The sequence below is a fragment of the Notolepis coatsorum genome (assembly GCF_963971535.1).
Source record: "Notolepis coatsorum genome assembly, chromosome: 1".
Lineage (NCBI taxonomy): Eukaryota > Metazoa > Chordata > Actinopteri > Aulopiformes > Paralepididae > Notolepis > Notolepis coatsorum.
In genome coordinates this window covers 113,529,788-113,554,518 of record NC_140165.1, presented here as the reverse complement: position 1 = coordinate 113,554,518, position 24,731 = coordinate 113,529,788, and the positions used below count along the sequence as shown (strand labels likewise).

Below are 24,731 nucleotides of genomic sequence, written 5' to 3'. Positions count from 1 at the left end.
AGGTAGAGAGCAGTCGTCTGGGAATCCGGAGGTTCCCGATTCGATTCCCGCTCCTCCCGGGCAACGTCTCCAAGTGTCCTTGAGCGAGACACTTAACCTCTAATCGCTCCCGATGTGCAGGTTGGCACCTCGCATGGTCGCCTCTGCTGTCAGTGTGTGAATGTGTGAGTGAATGTGTGAATGTGAGGAACAAATTGTAAAGCGCTTTGGATAAAAGCCCTATATACTGTAAATGCAGCCATTTACCATTTACCATTCATGGTACCCTGTGAAGGATGCTTAATAATCTCTCTCCTCAAATGTTGGGGCACAATGAGAAGATATCCCACTATGGAGACCATTGATGAGCTTAATGGATTTTTAGAAACAACAGGATCTAGAAGATGCTAAAACATGACTTTTGCTTAGTTTTCCAATCTCCTCACAAAATACTTTTTGTGAATGCAATTATTTTCATTTGCAATTGCTGCATTTGCCTTTTTTCTTTCGAGCTCAAATACTCTGTCTCCGTCCGTTGTCAGCTGTGACGCAGTGGTCAAATACAAGTTGGGTAAATATCAGGTGTGACGACAGCGAGAAGATGAGTGGAGAGACCAATCCCGAGTCGATCTGCACTTTCTCTGCCGAGCTATAGTCACTTTTCTGCACCTACTCCCCAAACTCTGCAAGCGCAGATTGCCCAGGGAGTCTCTGGATTGTCCACACACAATCTGTGCATGCGCCGGTTGGGCAGTAGGTGCGAAAAAGTTACTATAGCTCGGCCGAGAAAGTTCAGTGGGTTGATCCCCCCGTGTTCAGGAGACTCAGGCGTATAAAAAAGTATATTGGATCATGTCTCCAGCACCCCCACAGCCGTAGCTACAACCACTTACGTCAAGGCTCTCATCAACATTCATTCATTTTCTTCCCCCACACTCTTCCATGAGCTCAATTTAACACGGAAGTGCAGTGGTCTATACTGAAAAGACCGCACTGCAGGGTTTACATACTGAACCTCCGTACTGAAAAGACCGCACTGCAGGGTTTACATACTGAACCTCCGTACTGAAAAGGAGGTTCTACTGCGGGGGGTTTCCGCAGGACAGTGATGAGATGTTCCATCTGCCCTGTGCCACTACAGGTGTCCCTGGACCAGTACCACACAGAGGAGGAGATCTACCAGATGTCTCTACAGAGGGAACCTCGCAAACAAGTGGTGAGCATCAAGGATTGGGGAGGCAGAGCCTTGATATGATGTTGATATCAAATAGTATATCGTTTTTTCCATGAGTGCAACATGATGAAACATGATTTGTTTGCCATTTAAGACAGTTGGGTAAAAATGAACAGTCCTCTGTATTTTAAAGGTGCTATTTGTAAGACTTTCAGTCGTTTGGAATGAGGACCATTTACACCCAACCACATACAAATTATGTGCAATAAGAAATGGCAAAAAAAAGCATGCATGTAAGCATAAAAGGGTAGGTCCATACAAATTCCTCAAGACATCTAGTTTCCAACGATACCTCTATTTTTGTTTTAGCTTTACAAATGAGCTAAAGCAATACAACCTCGCCAAGACAGTGCGCAAAGACAGAAGGAAAGTTTGCTGGACTCTCAAACAGTAACAAGGAAACAGCAATTGACCTATCGCAAGCTCAGTCCTCTCTTTTTTTTTTAAACTTATTTAAAACGTAGTTACTTTGAAAGTAACTAGGTTACGAAGTCGTCGTCGTCCCCCCGGCTGCTGCCACAACATAAGAATGACAACAGTTTTTTTTTAAATAATGCTTTATTGAAAGTGCATAATGTCATAAATCATGATTGGCTGCTCAGACAGGTCATCATGAGACGTCATCAGCCATCAGGCCATATAAGGTCACAGCTGTCCACTGCTCAGGCACTCTAGGTCTAGGACAGTGGTTCCCAAACGAAATAAAATATAATTTGTATTAAAAATAAAATTGTAAAACCGTTGTGTTATATAAAACGGTATTATAGTTAGTTATTCTCATGTATGTGTGGCTGTGTGCGTGCGTGCGCGAGCGCACGTCCCATCTCCGGTCTAGCTGACTGTACCCCTGGCTCTCTTATCATCAGCATTATGAGATATAGTAACTAAATAGTAACGCACAGCCACTTGGAAAAGTAACTGTAATCAGATTACTGGCTTGTAAAAAGTAATAAGTTAGATTACTATTTACTGAAAAAAGTAATCAGATTAGAGTAACTAGTTACTTAGTAACTAGTTACTGGCATCACTGGTAATAAACAATTTATTTGCTTAATGTACTAATTACAAATGACTGAACATCTTACAAATAGCCCCTTTAAAAGTATATGTTTATATATTTCAAGTGCCAATTTCCCCCCACTCAAAAGACAATGTTTCCCCACTGGAAAGACAGCATTTTAGTTTAGAGTTTGAAATGTCACATCACGTTGTGTCCTTTAACACAAGGGAATTGCTTGATTGATTTTCAACTGTGGTAGAACTGGATCAACCAATTATGCGCATGGACAGATATTCTTGATCAATATTAATTTATTAGTAAAACACAAATACAGTGTCAATGAGAGTGTGGTGTCACACTGAAAACACATTGAAGGATATAAGAGGACCCTGGCCTCTTGAAGGCTGTCCAGGGTGGGGACAGTGCCCCCCCTCCCCAAAGGTGTGAGATAAAAAGAAATTGCATCATAGTTATATCGCTGGCCAGTATGATTTACTACCATAGTGTTTTTATACCTGTATCACTGTACATATGTAACGGTTGTGACATTGTCACCTTAACTCATTCCCCGGCAACAACGTTTATATACTATACTATATACTATTTTTATATTCTATTCAATGTCAGGGACCCGTATGTTGCCGTTAGAAGGCATACTGCGACCCTGAGGGTGCAGTACCGGCCAGATCCTCCCAGGTGGCAGTATCGAGAGTGCAGAAAACCCTGTTCCAGACCCTCTGTTACACTCAAAGGTCTCCGGGTGCAGTTTTCTGGGTCGGGCGAGTCGAACAGTTCTCCCGATTGCATTGAAGCGCGTCAAATGCTATGTTGTGGTGGGTTATGTTTATACTCAGGTGAGCTCTGAGGTGAGGCTCATTTACAGAACTGCTGAGTGAACAACAAGATAAAACAACAAAACAATGTGCAGTGCAATCAGTTACAACATGAATCACATAGAAATTAAATCAGACATTTAAATTCCGTAAGGGAAGGAAGAACTTCCAACTTTAACTTTGATTGAATGTCATTACTAATAGGTGATGTACAAGCTATGAAAAGCATGATCATGTAGGCCTACTGCGTGCTGTACCAGTAGGCTACTGAAATGTATTACCAACATTACCATGATACACAGGGGTGCGTTGCTGATTTCAAAACTGGTTGCACTGTGTTTTAATGACGCCGCATGCGCGCTCCCGCGCATGCGCATAAATGTTCCCTCGCATACGCACAGACTAAAGACAATGCCTAATTGCCTCTACGAATGGAATGTAACACATTTCATTCACAAGTTTTGTGTGAATGTATCTGAGAATGTATTTGAACACACCTGACGACCTGAGCTATTGTTATGCAAAGTAGCCAGGTGGGTACTTGGCGAGTTGGCGCATCAGTCGAGTGCAGCGCATTCCTGTGTGCATGCGCGTGCACATCCGTGCATGTGCTTGCGCGTGCTTCTGCTCACAGAGCCGTTTGCACGGCGTGCAACCCCGTCCCAGCAACATACACATGAATCACAAGCGGTGTATTATTGTCATTAATTGTTTCCCCTGGCAATTCAAGTGCCTCAGGTGTCCCTGTAGTATCAGCACAAAGTCCACTTATAATTAAATACATATATAATAATATATAATATTATTAATTTATAACATTAATAAAGAACCTGGGAGGACTAACCCCTTGGCTCAAATCTGAGGTCACTAGTCTCGGGGTTATCATAGATTCAGAACTGAACTTCAATTCTCATATTAGCAAAGTGACGAAAACATCGTTCTTCCATCTCAGAAATATAGCAAAAGTACGACCATTTATTAATCAGAACGATGCTGAGAAGCTAATTCATGCATTCATATCACATTCACAGCGACAGGTAGGCAGCTGTTTATTTTCCTACACATGGGGCTGCATGTTAACTTGAACGTCTCTCTCTCTCTCTCTCTCTCTCTCTCTCTCTCTCTCTCTCTCTCTCTCTCTCTCTCGCTCTCTCTCTCTCTCTCTCTCTCGTTTTATTAGGTTGAAATAATGTGGTTGTGTACTTATTTTTTCTGTTAACTCATTATGGATTGAAAACCAAACAAAATGTGCTATATATAGCCTACCGTCTGCGTCGAATATGAAATAAAGGCATCTAAATGATAAAAAAATAAAAAATAAAAAAAGCTCAATCAAAAGAATCTACATGATTCCAAAATAGTGAAGAAAATGACTTTAGGAAGAACAAAGGCAGAGGCTCTGGTCCTTGCTCCAAAGGCAGTGGGTGATGTTCTCAAGGCCTTAACATCAGACAAACCCCTCCCATTCTCCATACAGATGGATGCATCTAGCCTAACCCTAACCCTAAAACCGAAATAAAGTTAAAAATAAAATAGTTACAAAATCTGCCCATTTTCGCCCTAAAACCGACCAAAACCGGCTTTGCGCCCGCTTGGCATCCCTAGGTGCCCCCCTGTGCCCCAGTACAGTGCTTGGTCTAGATACGCCCCTGCTACAGAGCCCTAGCACCATAGAGATACAACTGTTTTATATGTAGCAGAATTTAGATTTAGATTCTCTCCCCCAAGTAGAACAAGAGGGGGAGACAGATAGAGGGGTTCACACACACACACACACACACACACACACACACACACACACACACACACACACACACACACACACACACACACACACACACACACACACACACCACTTTGACAACTATCTTCCTACTAATCAAAGGAAAGCTGGTTCTGTTTCTGTATAGGAAGCCAATTTTCTGTTGCAACTTGGAATCTAGGTTGTCCACATAGAATTTAAATGTAAATTTCTCATCGAGCCACACACCAAGATATTTATACAGTATGCAGTGACTCTCTCAATGCTAGAACCACTTACGGTAGATACTGTATGTGTAAACCATCTTATTCAATGTTTCTGGCTCTAGAAAAAAGCAAACGTTTAGTTTTACTAGCCTTAAGAACCAATTTAAGTTTAATAAGAGCTTCCTGGAGGGTAATTATAGAAGGTTGTAAGTTCCCAATAGCCAATTGTACAGAGTCAGAAATACAATTACACAACAGTATCATGTCAGCTAAGATGGGCTCGACAACCATTCAGCGAATACACAATATCATTAATATAAATAGTGAAGAGGACACTATTGAACCGGCACTGAGGAATACATTGCTTCAATGGACTACATTTACCATCAACACTGATTGGACATCCACATGATAAAACATGTGTGGCATTTTGATTTAGAATATGGTGACCATTGATTGTCTTCAGGAGCTCTCTTGTGAGACCAAATTACCACTACCTGTCAGTCAGTATTGATTTAATTGGGATTTGTTTTTCGTTGGTGTAGCAGAACTCCTGCCCAGCCCCCGCGCCCGACCCCAAGCCCTCCATGATTGACGACTGGGCCGTGTCGGTGAAGCCTAGCGCCAACCCGACCATCATCAAGAACCACATAGAGAAGATGGTGGAGGTGCGTTTCCTATGTCAACGTACCCTTACAATCACAGTCTGAGCCCATTTTAGGGTCCGACACCGATATTTGGGAGTGAAAAAAAATCCAGATATCATTATATTGCCTGATATTAGCACACATTTTTAGCAAGGATCCCTTCAATTTAGTCATCAAAGAGTCGTGACAAATATATGTATGGACTATGGAGGTGTGATGTTTAACATCTGAACGTTTATTGTGTGTATGTAATGTGTGAGTGTGTGTGTATATATAAATATATACAAGTCAAAGGTTTGGACACACCTAATAGAAACGCTTTTCTTTATTTTTACTATTTCCCACATTTTAGAATAATAGTAAAGACATAAAGAATAACACAAATATAATGGCCTCCTCTGGTTGTCCCACATAATGCTGAGTACATGTTGGCTGCTTTACCTTCATGCTCCAGTCCAACCCATTACGAAGTAGACAAGGGACTTATAATAGACCAACACACACTAATTGCCTATAAGTTACCAGATACCACTATTTATATTTGTCTAAGAAGCAAATTTCAAGCATTTAAGCATAAGCCTTTAGATCAAACTGTCTTTAAGATAATGAAAATCATACATCCAATCAGGTGTGTCCAAACTTTTGACTGGTACTATATATACATATATACTGCATTTTTACTGCATGCTAAAAAATTACATGGTTTGGGCCTAAATCTGCATGGGACTGTGGGAGATTTGTTTGGTTCCAATGAGCCTATTTTCATTCAGTTATGTTGAGGTCAGAGGTCAAGGGGCCCCTTTGAAAATAGCCATGCCTGATCAAAATGTAGCTTAATTTTGGAGCAATATCTACCCCCTTTGCAGGTGAACTCTACTTCCGGTGCTGTTTATAGGAGTTATCTTCTTATTAACTGTGTAGTTCATGTGAGGATTTGTGGCTGCAGTAGTAGTGTGGTAATGTAGTAATGTAGTAATGTGTTACCATGGTTGCAGTCTGTCTTCAAGAACTTTGACACGGACGGCGACGGCCACATCTCCCAGGAGGAGTTTGAGGCCATCAGGAACAACTTCCCTTACCTCAGCAAGTTCGGGGAACTGGACAAAAACCAGTAAGGGACGTATCTTGCCTTTTGCAGGCTCATTCACTGTATGTAATAGACTATACTTGCAGCATATGATATACAGTACACTTTCAAAAGCATACACGGGATATACCCAATTAGGGCTATGGACAATTCTATTTTCCATTTTCCCCAATATGATAATGAATCTCTCAATCTATTTTTATTTATTTATTTCTCTCTCTCTCTTGCAGGCTAACTATCTCTCAAGTTTCAAGTTTCTTTAATAGTTGTCATACAGAAGTACAGAATACTTTCATACAAAATGCTTCTTACTGTTACGCTCCAGAGACTGTGCTAGACAAGATAGTATCAAATAACATAGTATAGCATGTAAATTAGAAGTAGAAAATGAGGTCACAGTGTTCAGTATAGACATATGTACAATGTTCGATGCAGAATAGACGTAACTGAGTTACCATATAATATACAATACTATGCAGTGTACTAATGTACAATACTATATAGTGCAAAGCAGAAATGGGATGAGGTACAATTTAGGTACAATTTACAGTAAGGTGTACGAGTTGTAGTGCAATCCTCCATCAATAAATATAAAGTGTGGGGAGTGGGTGCTACAGTGTGTTTGTTTAAAGTGAGTGTGTGCTATAAAGTGTGGGAGTGGGTGCTACAGTGTGTTTGTTTAAAGTGAGTGTGTGCGTGTGGATGTGTGTGCTATGTGCGTTTGATGGTTTGTTGTTGTGTAGTGTTCATTGTTCGTTGAGCAGCCTGATGCCTGGGGATAGAAGCTATTTCTGAGTCTTTCTGTGCTCGCCTTGAGACTCCGGTATCGCTTGCCTGACCGCAGCAGTTCAAAGAGGCTCTTAGCCTTGCCCCTGCACCGCTTGTTGGTAAATGTTCTGGAGGGTGGGGAGCCCCCCTCCAATTGTGCGTTCGGCTGAACGTATCTCTTTTTCCTCCTGCAGTCTCTCCCACCTCCCCACCCCTCCCTCCCTCCCTCCCTCCCTCCCTCCCCTCCCTCCCTCCCTCCCTCCCTCCCTCCCTCCCTCCCTCCCATCCCTCCCTCCTCCCTCCCTCCCTCCCCTCCCTCCCTCCCTCCCTCCCTCCCTCCCTCCTCCCTCCCTCCCTCCCTCCCTCCCTCCTCCCTCCCTCCCTCTCCTCTCTCTCTCTCTCTCTCTCTCTCTCTCTCTCTCTCTCTTCCTCTCCTCTCTCTCCTTCTCTCTCTCTCTCTCTCTCTCTCCTCTCTCTCTCTCTCTCTCTCTCTCTTCTCCTCTCTCTCTCTCTCTCTCTCTCTCTCTCTCTCTCTCTCTCTCTCTCTCTCTCTCTCTCTCTCTCTCTCTCTCTCTCTCTCTCTCTTCTCTCTCTCTCTCTCTCTCTCTCTCCTCTCTCTCTCTCTCTCTCTCTCTCTCTCTCTCTCTCTCTCTCTCCCCTCTCTCCCTCTCTCCCTCTCTCCTCTCTCCCCTCTCCTCCCTCCCTCCCTCCCTCCCTCCCTCCCTCCCTCCTCCCTCCCCTCCCTCCCTCCCTCTCTTCCCTCTCTCTCTCCCACACTCCTATACTCAACGCTCTGTTGCTTATACTCAGCCTGTACCTATGAACGCTGAACTCTGTTGCCTATACTTAACATATACCATGCCTACTGTATGCACAATCCATACTTATCTACTGCCTACACTGCCTACAACTTCACTCATAACTACCTTCATTACACCACTACAGTATGTCCAATCTATAGTCTACCCACATAACATTGCATGATAGCAATGTACAATAACATATTATGGTACACCATAGTATAATTCATACTTGTACCACTGTATAAAATACTGTACATACATTAGGTTAGCATACTGTATGTAGCTTTGTCATATATCATCTAAGTTATGTTGTATTCTGCAATGCACTTTACTGCTACTTTGCACTCTGATTAGATGCCAACTTCATTTTGTTGTACTCTGTACTTGTACTTTTGCAATGACAATCAAACAAATCTAATATAATCTCTCTCTCTCTCTCTCTCTCTCCTCTCTCTCTCTCTCTCTCTCTCTCTCTCTCTCTCTCTCTCACTCTCTCTCCTCTCTCTTCCCCCCCCTCTCCCCCCCCCCCCCTCTCTGGTTTTGACAGGGATGGGCAGATCAGCAGAGATGAGATGGTGGACTACTTCATGAAAGCCAGCTCTCTGCTCAACTGTAAGATGGGCTTCATTCATACCTTCACTGAGAACACCTACGTGAAACCCACCTTCTGCGAGCACTGCGCTGGCTTTGTGAGTACATGTACATTTGCTCAGAGGCAGCCCGAGGCAGTGGGGAAGGTAGGCTGGAAAGTAGAGAGAGGAAGGTAGGCTGGAAGGTAGAGAGAGGAAGGTAGGAAGGAAGGAAGGAAGGAAGGAAGTAAGAGGGAAGGTTATTTTTCTTATATGATGTACAGTATGTCCTTTTTTTTGTGCACATGATCAGAAATATGCATCCTTTCCATATGTAAACTATACATGTGGCTGCATTGATCAAATATGGGGCCCTTATCTTAAATTAACACCCCCCCCCCCCCCCCCCCCCCCCCCCGCACATTTACAAGATAATGTAAAGCGGGCTTTGGACATAGACTGAACCATACCTCTCTGACGCACGGTACCGGTACGAAATTAACTAAATTAAACGTCATAAATAGATCAATACAGTCCGTATTAATTAATGTTGCGTTTCTTTTTCAAATGTAGCAAGAGTAAAGAACCCTATCAAAACAGCAGTCAAAGTGTATATTTTCAGCACTATGTTTGTTTACCAATCGTTTTAAATGTTATTAGCGAAATATGAGTTTATAAATATCTCGCTGCATCCCAGCGGATTTTTGTGATTATATCTCACGGTCGAACAAACCAGAAATAAAATAGAACGTAGTTTGTTTCTTTACCTTTCTGTGAACGCCTTCCTTAACGGTCTTCTATAACGGGTGCCTGGTGGTACTAAATCCAGATTTAACTCTGCCATTGGAAAGAGAAGATTTGGCCCGATGCATAACAGTAGATGTATGACTTGGCCATAATAAGGTCATTTATAGACCTGATATTCTATATTCATATTTCAAATTGCATGTGTCCGGATGGCAAAATGCAGTACTGTATCTACAAAACCCCCTGTAAATCATCTGCCCTTTATTCATTTGCTTAGATTTTGTACATTTGATTTTGATTTGTACACGTGATCTCAAGAAGGTGCTGAATGAGCTCAGTGAATTTTTCACGTCTGGTCAATGTTACTGTTGTGAAGGATCAGATTAAACCGAATATATATATTTATTTATGGATATATATTTAATAGTATTTGTATATCGTTTGATATCCCCTGTATATTCCTTGTACAATATGCACTGAATATCCCTTTAGTCTACTAACAGCCCATAATAGTTTCATTCTACCATTGGACGAGAACCTGGCGCCAGCAGCCATGCCCCTTGGTTCAAGTTCAATCGTGCCGACCAACATGTCGTGGCAAGCCCGGTTCCGCGTAGGAATACGTCTGGCAAAATACGAATGGTACTATTTGTTCACAGCGCATATATATATGGCGCAAGTAAAGTATAACTTTCTTTTAGTCCATTAGTTCTTTACCCTCCAACCTAGTAACAGACGCAAAGCCTCACCCACGACGCACGTGTGGTGCAGTAAGGCCTACTTGGCCTCAGAATAGGCATTGAGATATCGTGTGGATTAATAGTTGAATTGTCATAGTTTGGCACTATACCGTCGAGTTGGACGTATTTCTATTAAGCTAATAATAGTCTATTATGTATGGTGCATCGTTCGGTTAGAATTATAAAGTGAGCAGTACCCCCATCGTTCCTGACGTTATCTGGAGTCTTAACCAGGCTGGGCAGACCACGTGTGGTGCTTGCATCCGAGGAGCTCCAGGCCAGGACGAGTGGACCTGTACATTGGATTACTTTACCCGGACGACGGCGAGCCTTCCACGGCTTGGATTATCTACATGCTTTGGGTGCTTTGATTATTCCATGGATAACGGCCAACACTGCTGAGTGTTGGAACTACCCCCGGAGAGGAGTCCAGGTGAGACGGCGCTCTACCCCGAGTGAGGTCGCCTCACGTCTCTTCATCTGTGGACCGGCAGCTACCGTCCACCAGAGGGTCCAGCTGTATTCATCTGCGGACCGAGGTTCTGTGGGCATCGTGTTCAGGACTCTGAATTCTCCCAAGAAATCGTCGGCCAGATGGGATACTGCCAGCGGCTCTTCTAACCCCCCCCCCCTACTGTCTTACAACCAGCGGGACCCCCCCCCCCTTAGTGTATCCATCTATAATCATTTAAGTACCATCGCTATAGTTCCCTAAAGAACCAGGTTGTATATTTACTCCCTGCGTAACCAGAGATTGGACATTCAATGTTGATTTACCTACGAATACTCATTTGCCATACAAGTGCATTTCAAATCATAAATGTCATTAAGTGAACGTTGTATATACCCTTTGCTATATAAAATATTCGATTTATACATTTGTGTGGACTTCGTTTCATCAGGTGGGAAAGTGTTCATCATATCTATATCATGTACTGGATGGCCAGAAGTTAAAGTACAAGAGGTAGTGGTTTAATAATACCATACTTATCAATACAGTCAGGGAATTGTACCCCTCAGTTACAATTGGTCCTTCGAGCCGGAGGGTAACTAGTGTAATATTAATATAGTGTTATTAATATTAAAATGGCCTATGATGAACACTCCACGAAACGGTCCTCCTAACGTAGAACGCCCGCAGCACAGACGACAGCCACCTCAGTACTTAGAGGATTACGCTGTCAGTCAACTACCTAGCCTTTGACAAACGGTAAACGCGGTAAAAGTAGAAAGTAAAATTATGTCTGACCTTAACGACCAGGTTTCCCCGACCACAGAGGCCCTAGTGGGTTCTAATGTAACTGACCAAGCTCACGGTGGGGACCAGGAGGGAGCTGACATGCCTTTACCCCCCGCCAATACCGAAGAAGTAGTCCCCGACCAGCCCCGGGAGGAAGACAACCCTACAGAGAGAGAACTCTGCACGGAAGAAGAGGAGGAGAGCGCCGAGGAAATAGAGCTCCAGGACTCCCCAACGAGTACACCCAGGAGCGGCTCACCCAGGAGCGGCTCACCTCCACAACCGTCTTCCCCCAGCGAAGCGGAGAGGATGCTACAACAGGCGTTCCTCGTCAGCCTGACAGCCTCTACCGAACGCGATCGACTTCAGGGTGAACGCGATCGACTTCAGGGTGAACGCGATCGACTCCAGACACAGCAACGGAGCGAAGAAGAGCGCATACGCCTGGAGATAAGACGCCTTCAGACGGAAGAGAATATGGCAAGAGACCGAGCCGACACCCAGCGCGCCGCTGACGGTGCCCAAAGAGAGGCAGAGCGCGACCTCGCTCTCAACCAGCGCGACCTCGCTCTCATCCAGCGCGAAACCGAGCGCGACAGACTACAAGCCGAGCGCGACAAGCTACAAGCGCAACTAATGGAGCAGCTGATCCTCAAGGCAACACCCTCTCCCTCCGCCAGGGGTTCAAGGAACTCGTCGAGACAACAGTCAAGGGCAGCGTCTCCTAACCGAGCAAGCGACCCTGAACTTGACCAACAGACCAAGCCTATACCCCCCGCAGACCCCCTTCCCAGACCGGTCCAAGCGAGACCCAGCTACAAGGAAGGAGCGGCATACACTGCGGAGAAGCTAAATAAACGATTACAGGATCTAGAGGACCTGATAGAAGAAGAAGAGGGAGAGGAGGAGAACCAAGCCCGACGACAGCACAGTACTCCACCGGACCAGGAGGTCCAGTACAGCCCAGGCTATACCCCCGCGGCGCTGCGCTACAGACCCCCGACTCTATTCACGGGTGAGCACGACGCACGACCAGCCCCGAGGAATAGCACCTGGACCAGCGGGCCATGGTACCCTGTCGGTACCAGCCCACAGAGAGGCGCAAGAGGAGACTCGCCTAGGAGGTCTCTCCCCCAACGCTCGCCGATGTATCAGCCATCCACGGCGTCATACATTGCCACGCCGTCGTTTCCAGACTTCACCTATGAGAATCGAGCACAGTACACGGAGCTCCGGATGTGCTTAGAGACAATGATGGTGGATGTCGCTGATGAACGCCACAAGTATGCAATATTACTGAAGCACCTGAAAGTACCGCGAGCGCACAATATAGCGCTAGCCTATGCCACCTCTACGACCCCATACACCGCGGCTCTAGCAGCGCTGGACCAGAGATATGGACGTATATGGGATTACGTAATCCAAGAGATAAGGCATATTGATCGCCTACCCCCAGCAACAGACAATCGCTCACTAGACGACCTGTCAATCAAAGTGCAGTCCCTGGTAGGGATGCTGGGAGCGCAACGGGAAAAGGGCATGCATGAGCTATACGCCAACTCTAACGTCGAGAGGATTGTGGAGAAGCTGCCACCCGCAAGACAAGAGCGTTTTAGGCGGCAGAGAGACCACCGGGATCCTAACGGCCCCGAGCCATCCCTCCTTGATCTAGCCGACTTCCTGGCGAGAGAAGTCAGCAGCTTACGACTGGATACGTTCGGGCGGAGCACGCCAAGCTCCAGAGAGGGACCCAGGAGAATAAATGATGGAAGAAGATCGGTGACTGTCATGCACCAATCAGAGTCAGTACCGAGCAGTAAGAGCCACAGTACCCCCTCGAGAAAAGAGAAGTGGAAGATGGTGTGCCCCTACTGTGAAAAAGAACACTGGCTGTCACAATGTGACCTGTTCACAAAGATGAATGCAGAAGAAGCGAGTCAATGGATAAAGTCCAACAGGCGCTGTTACCGATGTGCGCGCAGTCACATGGCAGCCGAATGCCGCCTAAAGAAAAGGTGCAGTCGGTGTGACGGAGCCCATCTAGATATACTACACGACAGTAACAGAAGACGGCCTTCACCTGCACCATCGAGCGGCACCAAGGCAAGTGTCATGTACATTGACCCCGCCAGCAGCAGCGGCGCCCAAGTGCTCTTAAAGGTAGTCCGTGTGACATTGAGCTACCAAGATAAAGTCATGGACACTTACGCCGTCCTTGATGACGGGTCAGAGAAGACCCTTCTGCTCGCGTCCGCTGCGGCCCAGCTGGGACTGCGGGGGAGCGAGAACCAAATGACGATTCGGACAATAAGAAGAGATTTAAAGACGATAAAGGGCGAGAATGTCTCCTTCACTATCGCAGCAAGCGGGCAGCCAGAGCGACGGTATAGGATTACAAATGCTTTCACCAGCCAAGAAATAGGACTATCGCAGTACACCTACCCCATCGCCAAGCTGATGGATAAATATGTGCACCTGCGTCAACTACCTATCCCGCTCATAGACGGCGCCACCCCGACCCTGCTGATAGGCTCCGACCATGCAGAACTCATAGTCCCGATTGACCGGGTCCATACAGGACCCCGAGGCTGTCCTGCAGCAGTCGAGACCCGCCTAGGGTGGACACTACAAGGCCCCCTCGCTAAATCTCTCAACCGAACAGCAGCGACTAGCTGCCTCCACTCCAGAACGACAGAAGAAGACACCACTCTCCTGCAGCATGTCGAGAGGCTATGGACACTAGAGACAATACCCTTTAAGAACGAAAAGAAAGATATTCGTTCTAAAGAAGACATTTACGCCATCAACCTACTCGAGCAAGGGACAAAGAGAGTCACAGTCGGCGGAGTGATGAGATACGCAACTCCACTCCTGAGGCGAGAGGGAATGCCCACCTTTCACGCAAAGAAAGACGCCACGGAGCGCTATCTATTGAACACAGAGCGGCGCCTAGCCAAAGACCCCGCTCAAGAGAGGGTGTACCGCGCTGAGATTGAGAAGCTAATCACAGCGGGACACGTGACAAAGATTGACATTAAAGAGGCCGATCAGACGACCGAATCATGGTACGTGCCGCATCACAAGGTCCACCACAACGGCAAGGATCGCATTGTGTTTAACTGCAGCTACCAGATCGGATCCCAAAATCTGAATAAAGAGCTCTTGCCCGGCCCCACACTCGGCCCCTCCCTACTGGGCGTACTACTGCGCTTCCGCCAGGACAAGGTGGCTATCAGCGGGGATATCAAAGGGATGTTCCTGCAGGTGAGACTAGTGGAGGAGGACAAGCCCCTGCTGCGGTTCCTATGGAGAGAGAGGATCGGAGATGAGAACCCAGCCATCTACCAGTGGGAAGTACTCCCCTTCGGAACCACATGCAGCCCGTGCTGTGCTACATTTGCACTACAGAAACACGTCGCAGAGGACCCAGCAGCAGATGAAGAGGTCCGACACAGTGTGAAGAACAGTTTCTACGTGGACAACTGTTTACAAAGCGTTTCGACTCAAGAAGAAGCCGAGGCTCTCCTAATCAAGCTACGCGCCTCCCTGATCAAAGGCGGCTTTGATCTCAGGCAGTGGGCCAGCAGTGACCCGCACGTATTGCGCAGCCTCTCCCCCGCGGACAAGGCTGCCAGCAGCGAGACCTGGATGGCGACCATCCCAGGAGAAGCCCAAGAAATGACACTAGGACTAGTCTGGCGCTTCAAAACAGACTCGCTCCACTATAGACACAAACCCCTGACTCCAGAGCAGGGAAGGTCGACGGCGACACCGACCACCAGACGGAGTGTGTACAGAACACTCGCCAGACAATATGACCCGTTGGGATGTATTCTACCTTACACCACCAGGGCAAAGATGATTGTACGAGCACTATGGGACAAGGACCAGGGCTGGGACGACCCAATACCCGCACACCTTGCCTCCACATGGAGAGAGTGGGAGACGGAACTCCGCTCACTCCCAGGCGTCAATATACGCCGCAGCTACTTCCCACCCACGGTGAGGCCAGAGACATGCAAGATGGATCTACACGTCTTCAGCGACGCCTCCGAAGTAGCCTATGGATCGGTGGCCTACTTGCGTGCCCAAGAGAAGGGAGGCGAGATACACACCGCTTTCATCCTGGCTCGCTCAAGAATAGCCCCACGAAAGCAACAATCTATCCCGCGTCTAGAGCTCTGCGCAGCCCTAGCAGGAGCGCATCTAGCCACGTTAATCCAACGTGAACTCACCATTCCGGTGCACCGAACAATCTTGTGGTCAGATTCCACGACAGTACTCACATGGATCAAGTCTGATTCATGCAGATACAAAGTCTTCGTGGGAGTCAGAGTCACTGAGATTCAAGAGTTAACAGAAGCAGCGAGCTGGCGGTATGTGGACACCAAACACAACCCAGCTGACATCATCACCCGGGGAATGTCCCTGGATGACCTCACCCGTCGCAACATCTACAGTGACGGACCAGAATTCCTCAAGCTCCCGGAAGAAGAGTGGCCTACGCCCACCCCACGGGAAGCAAGTAAAGAGGAGGCTGAGAACAAGAAACCTATGTTCTGTGGACTGAGCACAGTCGCCTCCACAGACCCCAACATAGATGACTGCATTACCCTACAAAGTGCGCAGCTAAAGACATTCCTGTGGCACCACCCAGAGATTCAGTCCACCACTGACATTTCAGCAGCTGACTACGAAGAAGCAGAACTTCTTCTACTACAACGAGCCCAGAGAGACTCGTTCCCCGATGAGCTAGACTGTTTACAGGGAGGAAAGCCCGTCCCATCAGACAGCAGACTGCTCCACCTGGCACCCGAGAGTGACGCCCATAATCTCATCAGAGTGGGTGGTCGCCTGCGGAGAGCCCCCGATCTACCGGATGACATTAAGTACCCGATAGTCTTGAACAGCCGACACAAGGTCACAGAGCTGATCATAAAGAAATACGACGAGGATGTACACCACGCAGGAGCAGAGAGAGTCTTCGCGGAGATCAGACGTCGCTATTGGATACTTCAAGGAAGAGAAGCGGTGCAACGCTTCCAGCGAACCTGTCTAGACTGCCGAAAGTGGCGCGCGCAGCCCAGCATACCACGGATGGCTGACCTACCGCCCTGTCGCCTCCGACTCGGCGACAAGCCATTCCACTCCACAGGCATGGACTGTTTTGGCCCGTTGTATATAAAGAAAGGAAGAGGAACCGAGAAGCGGTGGGGTATTGTATTCAAATGCATGACCACCAGAGCGATACATATCGAACTCCTTCCGACCATGAGCACAGACTCATTCCTTATGGCCTTCCGAAGATTCACATCACGGAAAGGAAAACCGTCTACATTGTTGTCTGATCACGGGACAAACTTCAAAGGCGGAGAAAGAGAGCTGAGAGAGAGCTTCCAAGCTATGGGCCCAGAACTTAAGACCCACCTCGCTCCATCCCAGATTGACTTCCAGTTTAATCCCCCGAACGCACCCCACTTCGGTGGAACCTGGGAAAGAGAAGTACGTTCTATAAAGACAGCCCTGTACGCCGTGCTTGGGGCCCAGACTGTGGCGGAGGAAGTCCTAATGACAGTCCTCACGGAGATCGAGGGAGTATTGAACTCCAAGCCCCTCGGCTACGTCTCCAGTGATGTAGCAGATGTCGACCCAGTCACCCCCAACACACTCTTAATGGGGCGGCTGGACCCCGCGCTACCCCAGACAATGTACAGGTCTGAAGAAGCGAACGGCCGAAGAATGTGGAGGTACAGTCAAGTACTAGCTGACAAGTTTTGGAGCAGCTTCCTACTCCACTACCTACCGTCTCTACAGACCCGCCAGAAGTGGGTAAAAGAGAGAGACAATTTGACAGAAGGAACAGTCGTCATGATTATCGACCAGTCACTACCCAGAGCTATGTGGCCGGCTGGCCGCGTAAGCAAAGTGATCACCGGTGCCGATGGCAAGGTCCGAGCAGCTGAAGTGCTCGTCCAAGGGCGAACTTACACACGACCCGTGGTGAGGCTAATAGAACTGCCCCGACTCCCAGACACTATCGATGATGACCATGACCCCATGACTTTGTGAGTTGACTGACCCTTACAGCGGACCTTGAGTGGTAGACAGTGCGGTTAATCTGTCTCTGTTTAGCTAATTAGGTGGGACTAATTAGGGTGCGGCTGTTGTGAAGGATCAGATTAAACCGAATATATATATTTATTTATGGATATATATTTAATAGTATTTGTATATCGTTTGATATCCCCTGTATATTCCTTGTACAATATGCACTGAATATCCCTTTAGTCTACTAACAGCCCATAATAGTTTCATTCTACCATTGGACGAGAACCTGGCGCCAGCAGCCATGCCCCTTGGTTCAAGTTCAATCGTGCCGACCAACATGTCGTGGCAAGCCCGGTTCCGCGTAGGAATACGTCTGGCGAAATACGAATGGTACTATTTGTTCACAGCGCATATATATATGGCGCAAGTAAAGTAGAACTTTCTTTTAGTCCATTAGTTCTTTACCCTCCAACCTAGTAACAGACGCAAAGCCTCACCCACGACGCACGTGTGGTGCAGTAAGGCCTACTTGGCCTCAGAATAGGCATTGAGATATCGTGTGGATTAATAGTTGAATTGTCATAGTTTGGCACTATACCGTCGAGTTGGACGTATTTCTATTAAGCTAATAATAGTCTATTATGTATGGTGCATCGTTCGGTTAGAATTATAAAGTGAGCAGTACCCCCATCGTTCCTGACGTTATCTGGAGTCTTAACCAGGCTGGGCAGACCACGTGTGGTGCTTGCATCCGAGGAGCTCCGGGCCAGGACGAGTGGACCTGTACATTGGATTACTTTACCCGGACGACGGCGAGCCTTCCACGGCTTGGATTATCTACATGCTTTGGGTGCTTTGATTATTCCATGGATAACGGCCAACACTGCTGAGTGTTGGAACTACCCCCGGAGAGGAGTCCAGGTGAGACGGCGCTCTACCCCGAGTGAGGTCGCCTCACGTCTCTTCATCTGTGGACCGGCAGCTACCGTCCACCAGAGGGTCCAGCTGTATTCATCTGCGGACCGAGGTTCTGTGGGCATCGTGTTCAGGACTCTGAATTCTCCCAAGAAATCGTCGGCCAGATGGGATACCGCCAGCGGCTCTTCTAACCCCCCCCCTACTGTCTTACAACCAGCGGGACCCCCCCCCCCCCCTTAGTGTATCCAGCTATAATCATTTAAGTACCATCGCTATAGTTCCCTAAAGAACCAGGTTGTATATTTACTCCCTGCGTAACCAGAGATTGGACATTCAATGTTGATTTACCTACGAATACTCATTTGCCATACAAGTGCATTTCAAATCATAAATGTCATTAAGTGAACGTTGTATATACCCTTTGCTATATAAAATATTCGATTTATACATTTGTGTGGACTTCGTTTCATCAGGTGGGAAAGTGTTCATCATATCTATATCATGTACTGGATGGCCAGAAGTTAAAGTACAAGAGGTAGTGGTTTAATAATACCATACTTATCAATACAGTCAGGGAATTGTACCCCTCAGTTACAGTTACCATGGTGTTATTCACTGTCAAAGATGGAAAATAAAAATACAATAATAATAATTGATGTTCTCCTTTGGTTCATTACAATTTACTCAAGCATAGTAACACACAATATTTCTGACACTGGGAATACATTCCCTGAGGTCCATAAATGTCCCTAGATACCAAGAACATGCAATTTCTTTGGTCTTGATTCATTTTTCCATTGAAGTAAGTCATCGGTCATGGGGGAGGTAAGAGGTCATACATGTTTATATTCAATGGTAGTACCACTCACCGTGCACCCCCTCCCCTGTTATTCCAGAAGAATTCTCTTGGAGGTAGCCTGATACATTAAAGGTAGAATCTGTAATGCCATCAAATCATTTTCTTTTGATGTGTGGGGTAGAGTTGAGTGAGGATAAGGGGGAGTCTTTGCTGCTGCTATAGGAAAATTAATGGATTATTAATAGATCGCTCCTAGCTTTGTCTGTGGTTCATGCAGGCTGTGTTCCCGTGAACAAAACCGTCTATACATTTCTCTCTCTGATAGGGCAGGGGATTTAGAATTTTAAGCGTCAGTTAAAAAAAAGGAAAAATCATTAGCCAAAGCTAGCTTAGCATCACAGATCAGGTCACCCGACATCACCAGTCAGTGTGTTCTCTGCAACATCCGGTCGTTTAGGGTCAGTGGTTTGGCTTTTAGAAATAGGAATGTTAACAAAACATTAAACATACTTTGGTGAAACACAATTTTCCCATTGACCCCACATGCAGCTTCAAGGACAAAATTACTGGTAAACGTGAAAGGAAAATACCACATTTTAGCCTCCTAGGGCGAAACCTGTGGCCCGCTAGAGGATGGGGACATTTTTGTGGACCGTCCAGCTAACAGAGTGACCTACAGTGTAGAGCTGCTGGTGTCCAGCTAGAACAACAACCAGCCTAGCCAGGCCCCCTACAAACACTGGACTTCAGTCCCCCAGAGAATTAGACGTCATCATAATCGTATGGTTTTTGAACAGTATTGTTCTGCTCCTTCTACATACACAAATGTGTGTGTGTCTTTTGCATAGTTTTACAGTTTACACTGCTTCATTAAAATGCTTAAAGCCAGCTTTTGTCTTGGGTCCTTTATGGGAGAGTGTTTGGCTCGCTGCATAGCTATGTACACAAACACATAGTGAGGGCAGAGGAAGTATCCTCCTACGGTCTTAAATCCTAATTAATGGCACAGAGATTAAGCTATATGGAACTGGGGATTTATTGCCACACATCCGCGATGTCCAAGCGAACAATTTCGTTTTCCACACGTCCAGACGACATTAATTGCAATGGTTCAACATAATACGGCATCCAATCCGTTCCATTTAATACGGCTTCCAGTCCGTTCCATAATCCACAATATCACAATTAATTAGTCTGGCGTTAGGATCCTCCTCATGGCGTTCGCACGGAACCGCAACAATGTAGCAATGTGACAATGTCCCGACTCACTTTTCCATTTGCAATTACAGCATAGCGTCCAAACAATTCCATCTTCACAGAAGGCGTTTACAGCTCTTCACTCTATCCATTTAAATTTCAGGTAATCCAATAACAGAGGTTTCAAATCTTCTTACCTCGCTTTCTTTTGTGAGGAAAGTTGTCCTATACTTATACTCACAACCTTTTTTATCATGTTTCATGAGGGAATTCTCACACATGTCCTTCTTTCGTGAGGAGTTTTTCCAGCTTTGTACTCACTCAGCACACGTCCTTCTTCCATGAGGAATTTTCCTACTTTGTACTCACTCAGCACACTTCCTTCTTCCATGAGGGATTTTTCTACTTTGTAGTGTCCGGTTGTCGCTCCCCAATGAATCGACAAGCGTCCACGATGCACCCGCAATTAATTATCTTACTCAGTCCCAAAGTTTGTGATGTAAATATGGAATGTCCCAAGTTGCTGCTGTTTACAGAGTTTATTGTTGTCCAAAGGTGAATGATGGTGAATGAAGGGTTAAATCAGAACAGTTGTCAATTGCTCCATGGTCAGTTCCAAACGGTGAGACAGGTAGGAAAATGTATCCTCCTCACAGGTGCATGCGATTACGGCAATTAGCTAAGCCATTTATAGAAGAGGGGCCATAATGGAGGCGGTGAGCCCCCTAGTGTTCAAACATAAATAAGACACTACTTAACAACCAAAGGCCATATTATGGCCTTTACAACTGTGTATACCTGTATGTCATGTACCCCCATGAAATAAATTAATCCGTTATCACGAGAAAACGGACTTCGTTATGTCGAGATAACGAGATTAATAAGTCGTTATTACGAGAAAACGGACTTTGTTTTCTCGTGATAACGGGATAATTTTCTAGGTATTCTTATCTAGTTATATAGGTGTTCTTATATGACCTATAAGAATGCTAGCATGTTGCTGCAGTATGTCCAGGATAAATATTGGATGGGGGGGGGGGGGGGGGGTTCTACAATGGCTACTACAGTACGTCTTCAGTGATGGTAAAGGTCAGTGGGTGGGTGGGATGGTGTGGGGGGGGGGCTGGTAGGGGTGTACCACTAGTACCTGCATTCTCTTTGTTCTTCAGCCTCTGGCTGTTTATACAGTATCTCCACTCTGAGCATGTGTGTTTGTGTGCATGTGCACAGTATGTTTGTCTGTGTGTGTGTGTGTGTGTGTGTGTGTGTGTGTGTGTGTGTGTGTGTGTGTGTGTGTGTGTGTGTGTGTGTGTGTGTGTGTGTGTGTGTGTGTGTGTGTGTGTGTGCGTGTGTGTGTGTGTGTTTCTATCGGTATGTATTAGTGTGTGACTGTGTGTACATGTGTATTAGTTTGCATTTATACATGTGTTTATTAGACTGTGTTAACTCAGCGTGTATGTATTTTAGTGTGTATTAGTTTGTGTGTGTGTGTGTGTGTGTGTGTTTGCTGGGGCTGTGTCTGATCTCCAGCCCTTTCATGTCATTGTTCCTCCTGCCGTCTCTCACCCACCTCCCCACCAATTATCGCAGCTATGATCCCCTGACTGAAGAATGTCACTCATTCTTAAACTGAAAGCGTGTTCTCGTACACCTGAATTTGCATACGCCCCGTCCACTCCTTATAATGGAAGGGAGAGGCTAAGCATTCCACTCCAATATTCATCAGTTAGCACGAAAGCAATTTGTGACTGATAAAAATTAGATTAGATTAGATTAAAATGTATTGTCATTATAGGGTATTCAGACATGTTAATTCGACTGTACAGGGTATTCATGTTAAGTGGACTGTACAGGGTATTCATGAATGAATGCAGTTTATTTTTCGGTCTTGTTTACAGACAAATCAAACACACCCGTGTGGACTTACAAAAGGAAAAGAGAAAAGAAAAAGAAAAATCACAAATGTACATATTCAAGGCAAGCTCACACACAAAATCCAAAATCAACTACAGAAAAAAAGGAATAGGCACATGCTTATTTTTGCCTATCCCTTACAAATTCTTAAAAACTAAATATATTTTAATATAAGAAAGAAAACCTTAAAATATGCTGCAAGATATAATTTTTTGAATGAAAAAACAAATGTTTGATGTTTTTACTCAAAACTGTACTCCTGAATTATTTGATCCTTTAAGGCTTTTTTAAATCTCCCCTGAGAAGTACACAACTTCAACCCGTCACTAAGGCTATTCCATAATTTAACTCCCAAAATTTAAACACATCTAGCTTTTACATTCGTTCTTACCTTTTTACATGTTTTAAGAATACATAACCCTCTTAAATTATACTTTCCTGGGCACCCAAGTGGCGACCCATGTAACACGCTGCATCGCAAAGCGGCCGTCCCGGGTTCGATTCCTGGACCCGGCGTCCTTTGCCGAATGTCTTCCCCCCGCTCTGTCTCCCGTTCTTCCTCTCTCTCTCTCTATCTCTCTCTCTCTCTCTCTCTCTCTCTCTCTCTCTCTCTCTCTCTCTCTCTCTCTCTCTCTCTCTACCGGACTGCCCGGTAGTACAAACAAATAAAGATCTACCAAAAACATAATTAAAAAAAATATATATATTATACTTTCCTTCTCTTGGTTGAAAGAGACATTGAATACAAACTGGTAGGCTTTTACTCCTAGCACGGAAATCTTTTTTCCAAGGTTTTTATGTACACCATATCTACACATTTTTATGTGCAGGACTTTATGCATAATAGTTTTATCGATTCAAGGTAACTATAGCTTTGTTTATTATTCTAATAGCTCTTTTCTGTAGTTTAATAATAGGATCTATATTTGTTTTATAAACATTCCCCCACGTTCATGTATTGAACCATGTTAAGTAAACCTTCAAGATAGACAAGATAGATTAGTCATTTAGCTGACATTTCTATCCAAAGTGACTTACAAGTTGTCAACAGGAGGGGTACACCTCCGGCAGCTAAGGGTACGTGGTATTGTTCGTCCCTGCAGTGCTGAACTTGAGTTAAATTTGGTCATTTAACTGATGATTTTATCCAAAGCGACTTATAAAGACTTAGGAAGATTCGTAGTAGTGTACAACAGGTCAGCAGGAAGGGTACAACGCTGGCAGCTAAGTAAGATTGTTCGTCAAACAGAAGATTACTTGGGCTACAGTCTTGAGTGCATAGTATAGACGTATTAGCATAGTAGGTCGAAATAGTAGCAAAGTGCATGATAGTAAAAGACTGTACACATAAAAATTTTTTTTAAATCTTTTCAGATATTGATTGAAGAAGTGTGTTTTTTATTCGACGGCGGAAAATTTGTCAGGTTTCGGCTGTCCTGACTGGGGTGGGCAGTTCATTCCACCATTGTGGAGCAAGGTCAGAGAATAGCCTGATGACCCTCCCGGAGCTTGGATAGGAGTAGGTCTGAGGCGGCCAGAAGATGCAGAGCGTAGGGGTCTTGAGGGTGTGTAGTTAGAGACCATTGACCGGAGGTAGGAGGGAGCCGTTCCCTTCACTGCACGATATGCCATGTCAAGGAAGATTCGTAGTAGTATAGGTATAGTACTGATAGCATAGTAGATAGTAGACATAGTAGTATATTAGTACATAGCAGGTATAGGCATAGTTGCATAGTACATAGTAGGTATAGGCATAGTGGCATAGTACATAATAGTAAAAGTCTTTAAGAAGATTATTATATATATTTATTTGATAAGATATTGGCTGAAAATTATTTAAAATTAAAATTGTAGTCGACAGTGGAAATACATTGCGTCCCTTCTTGGTTTTACTCTATCTCTCGAAACAGATGCCAGTTGCCCTCAATCATTCTCTCTCTCTCTCTCTCTCTCTCTCTCTCTCTCTCTCTCTCTCTCTCTCTCTCTCTCTCTCTCTCTCTCTCTCTCTCTCTCTCTCTCTCTCTCTCTCTCTCTCTCTCCCCTCTCTCTCTCTTTAATTGTCTCTGTGTAGATATGGGGGTTCTACAAGCAAGGCTACAAGTGTAAAGGTAAGTTAGTGGCGTGTTTTACCTGTTGTCCAGCGTCTGTGCTGCAGGTTCAGATATAACTAACAGAGACCCACAGCCTCCATCGGATCAGCCAGTCTCTTTGTCCCCATCGATCACCAACAGCACGCACAC

The 24,731-nt window shown here is 45.5% G+C and overlaps 1 protein-coding gene across 2 annotated transcripts in view; it reads left to right on the top strand.

The window, feature by feature from the left end:
• Positions 1-24,731, top strand: part of LOC311230975 (RAS guanyl-releasing protein 2-like) — a 309,227-nt gene that overhangs the window by 260,558 nt on the left and 23,938 nt on the right. For both annotated transcript variants that reach the window (XM_084317429.1, XM_084317430.1), the window contains 5 exons: positions 1,121-1,195; positions 5,560-5,682; positions 6,657-6,772; positions 8,867-9,008; positions 24,563-24,599. In XM_084317429.1, the coding sequence (XP_084173555.1) occupies positions 1,121-1,195; positions 5,560-5,682; positions 6,657-6,772; positions 8,867-9,008; positions 24,563-24,599 (493 nt within the window). The remainder of the gene's footprint in view (positions 1-1,120; positions 1,196-5,559; positions 5,683-6,656; positions 6,773-8,866; positions 9,009-24,562; positions 24,600-24,731) is intronic.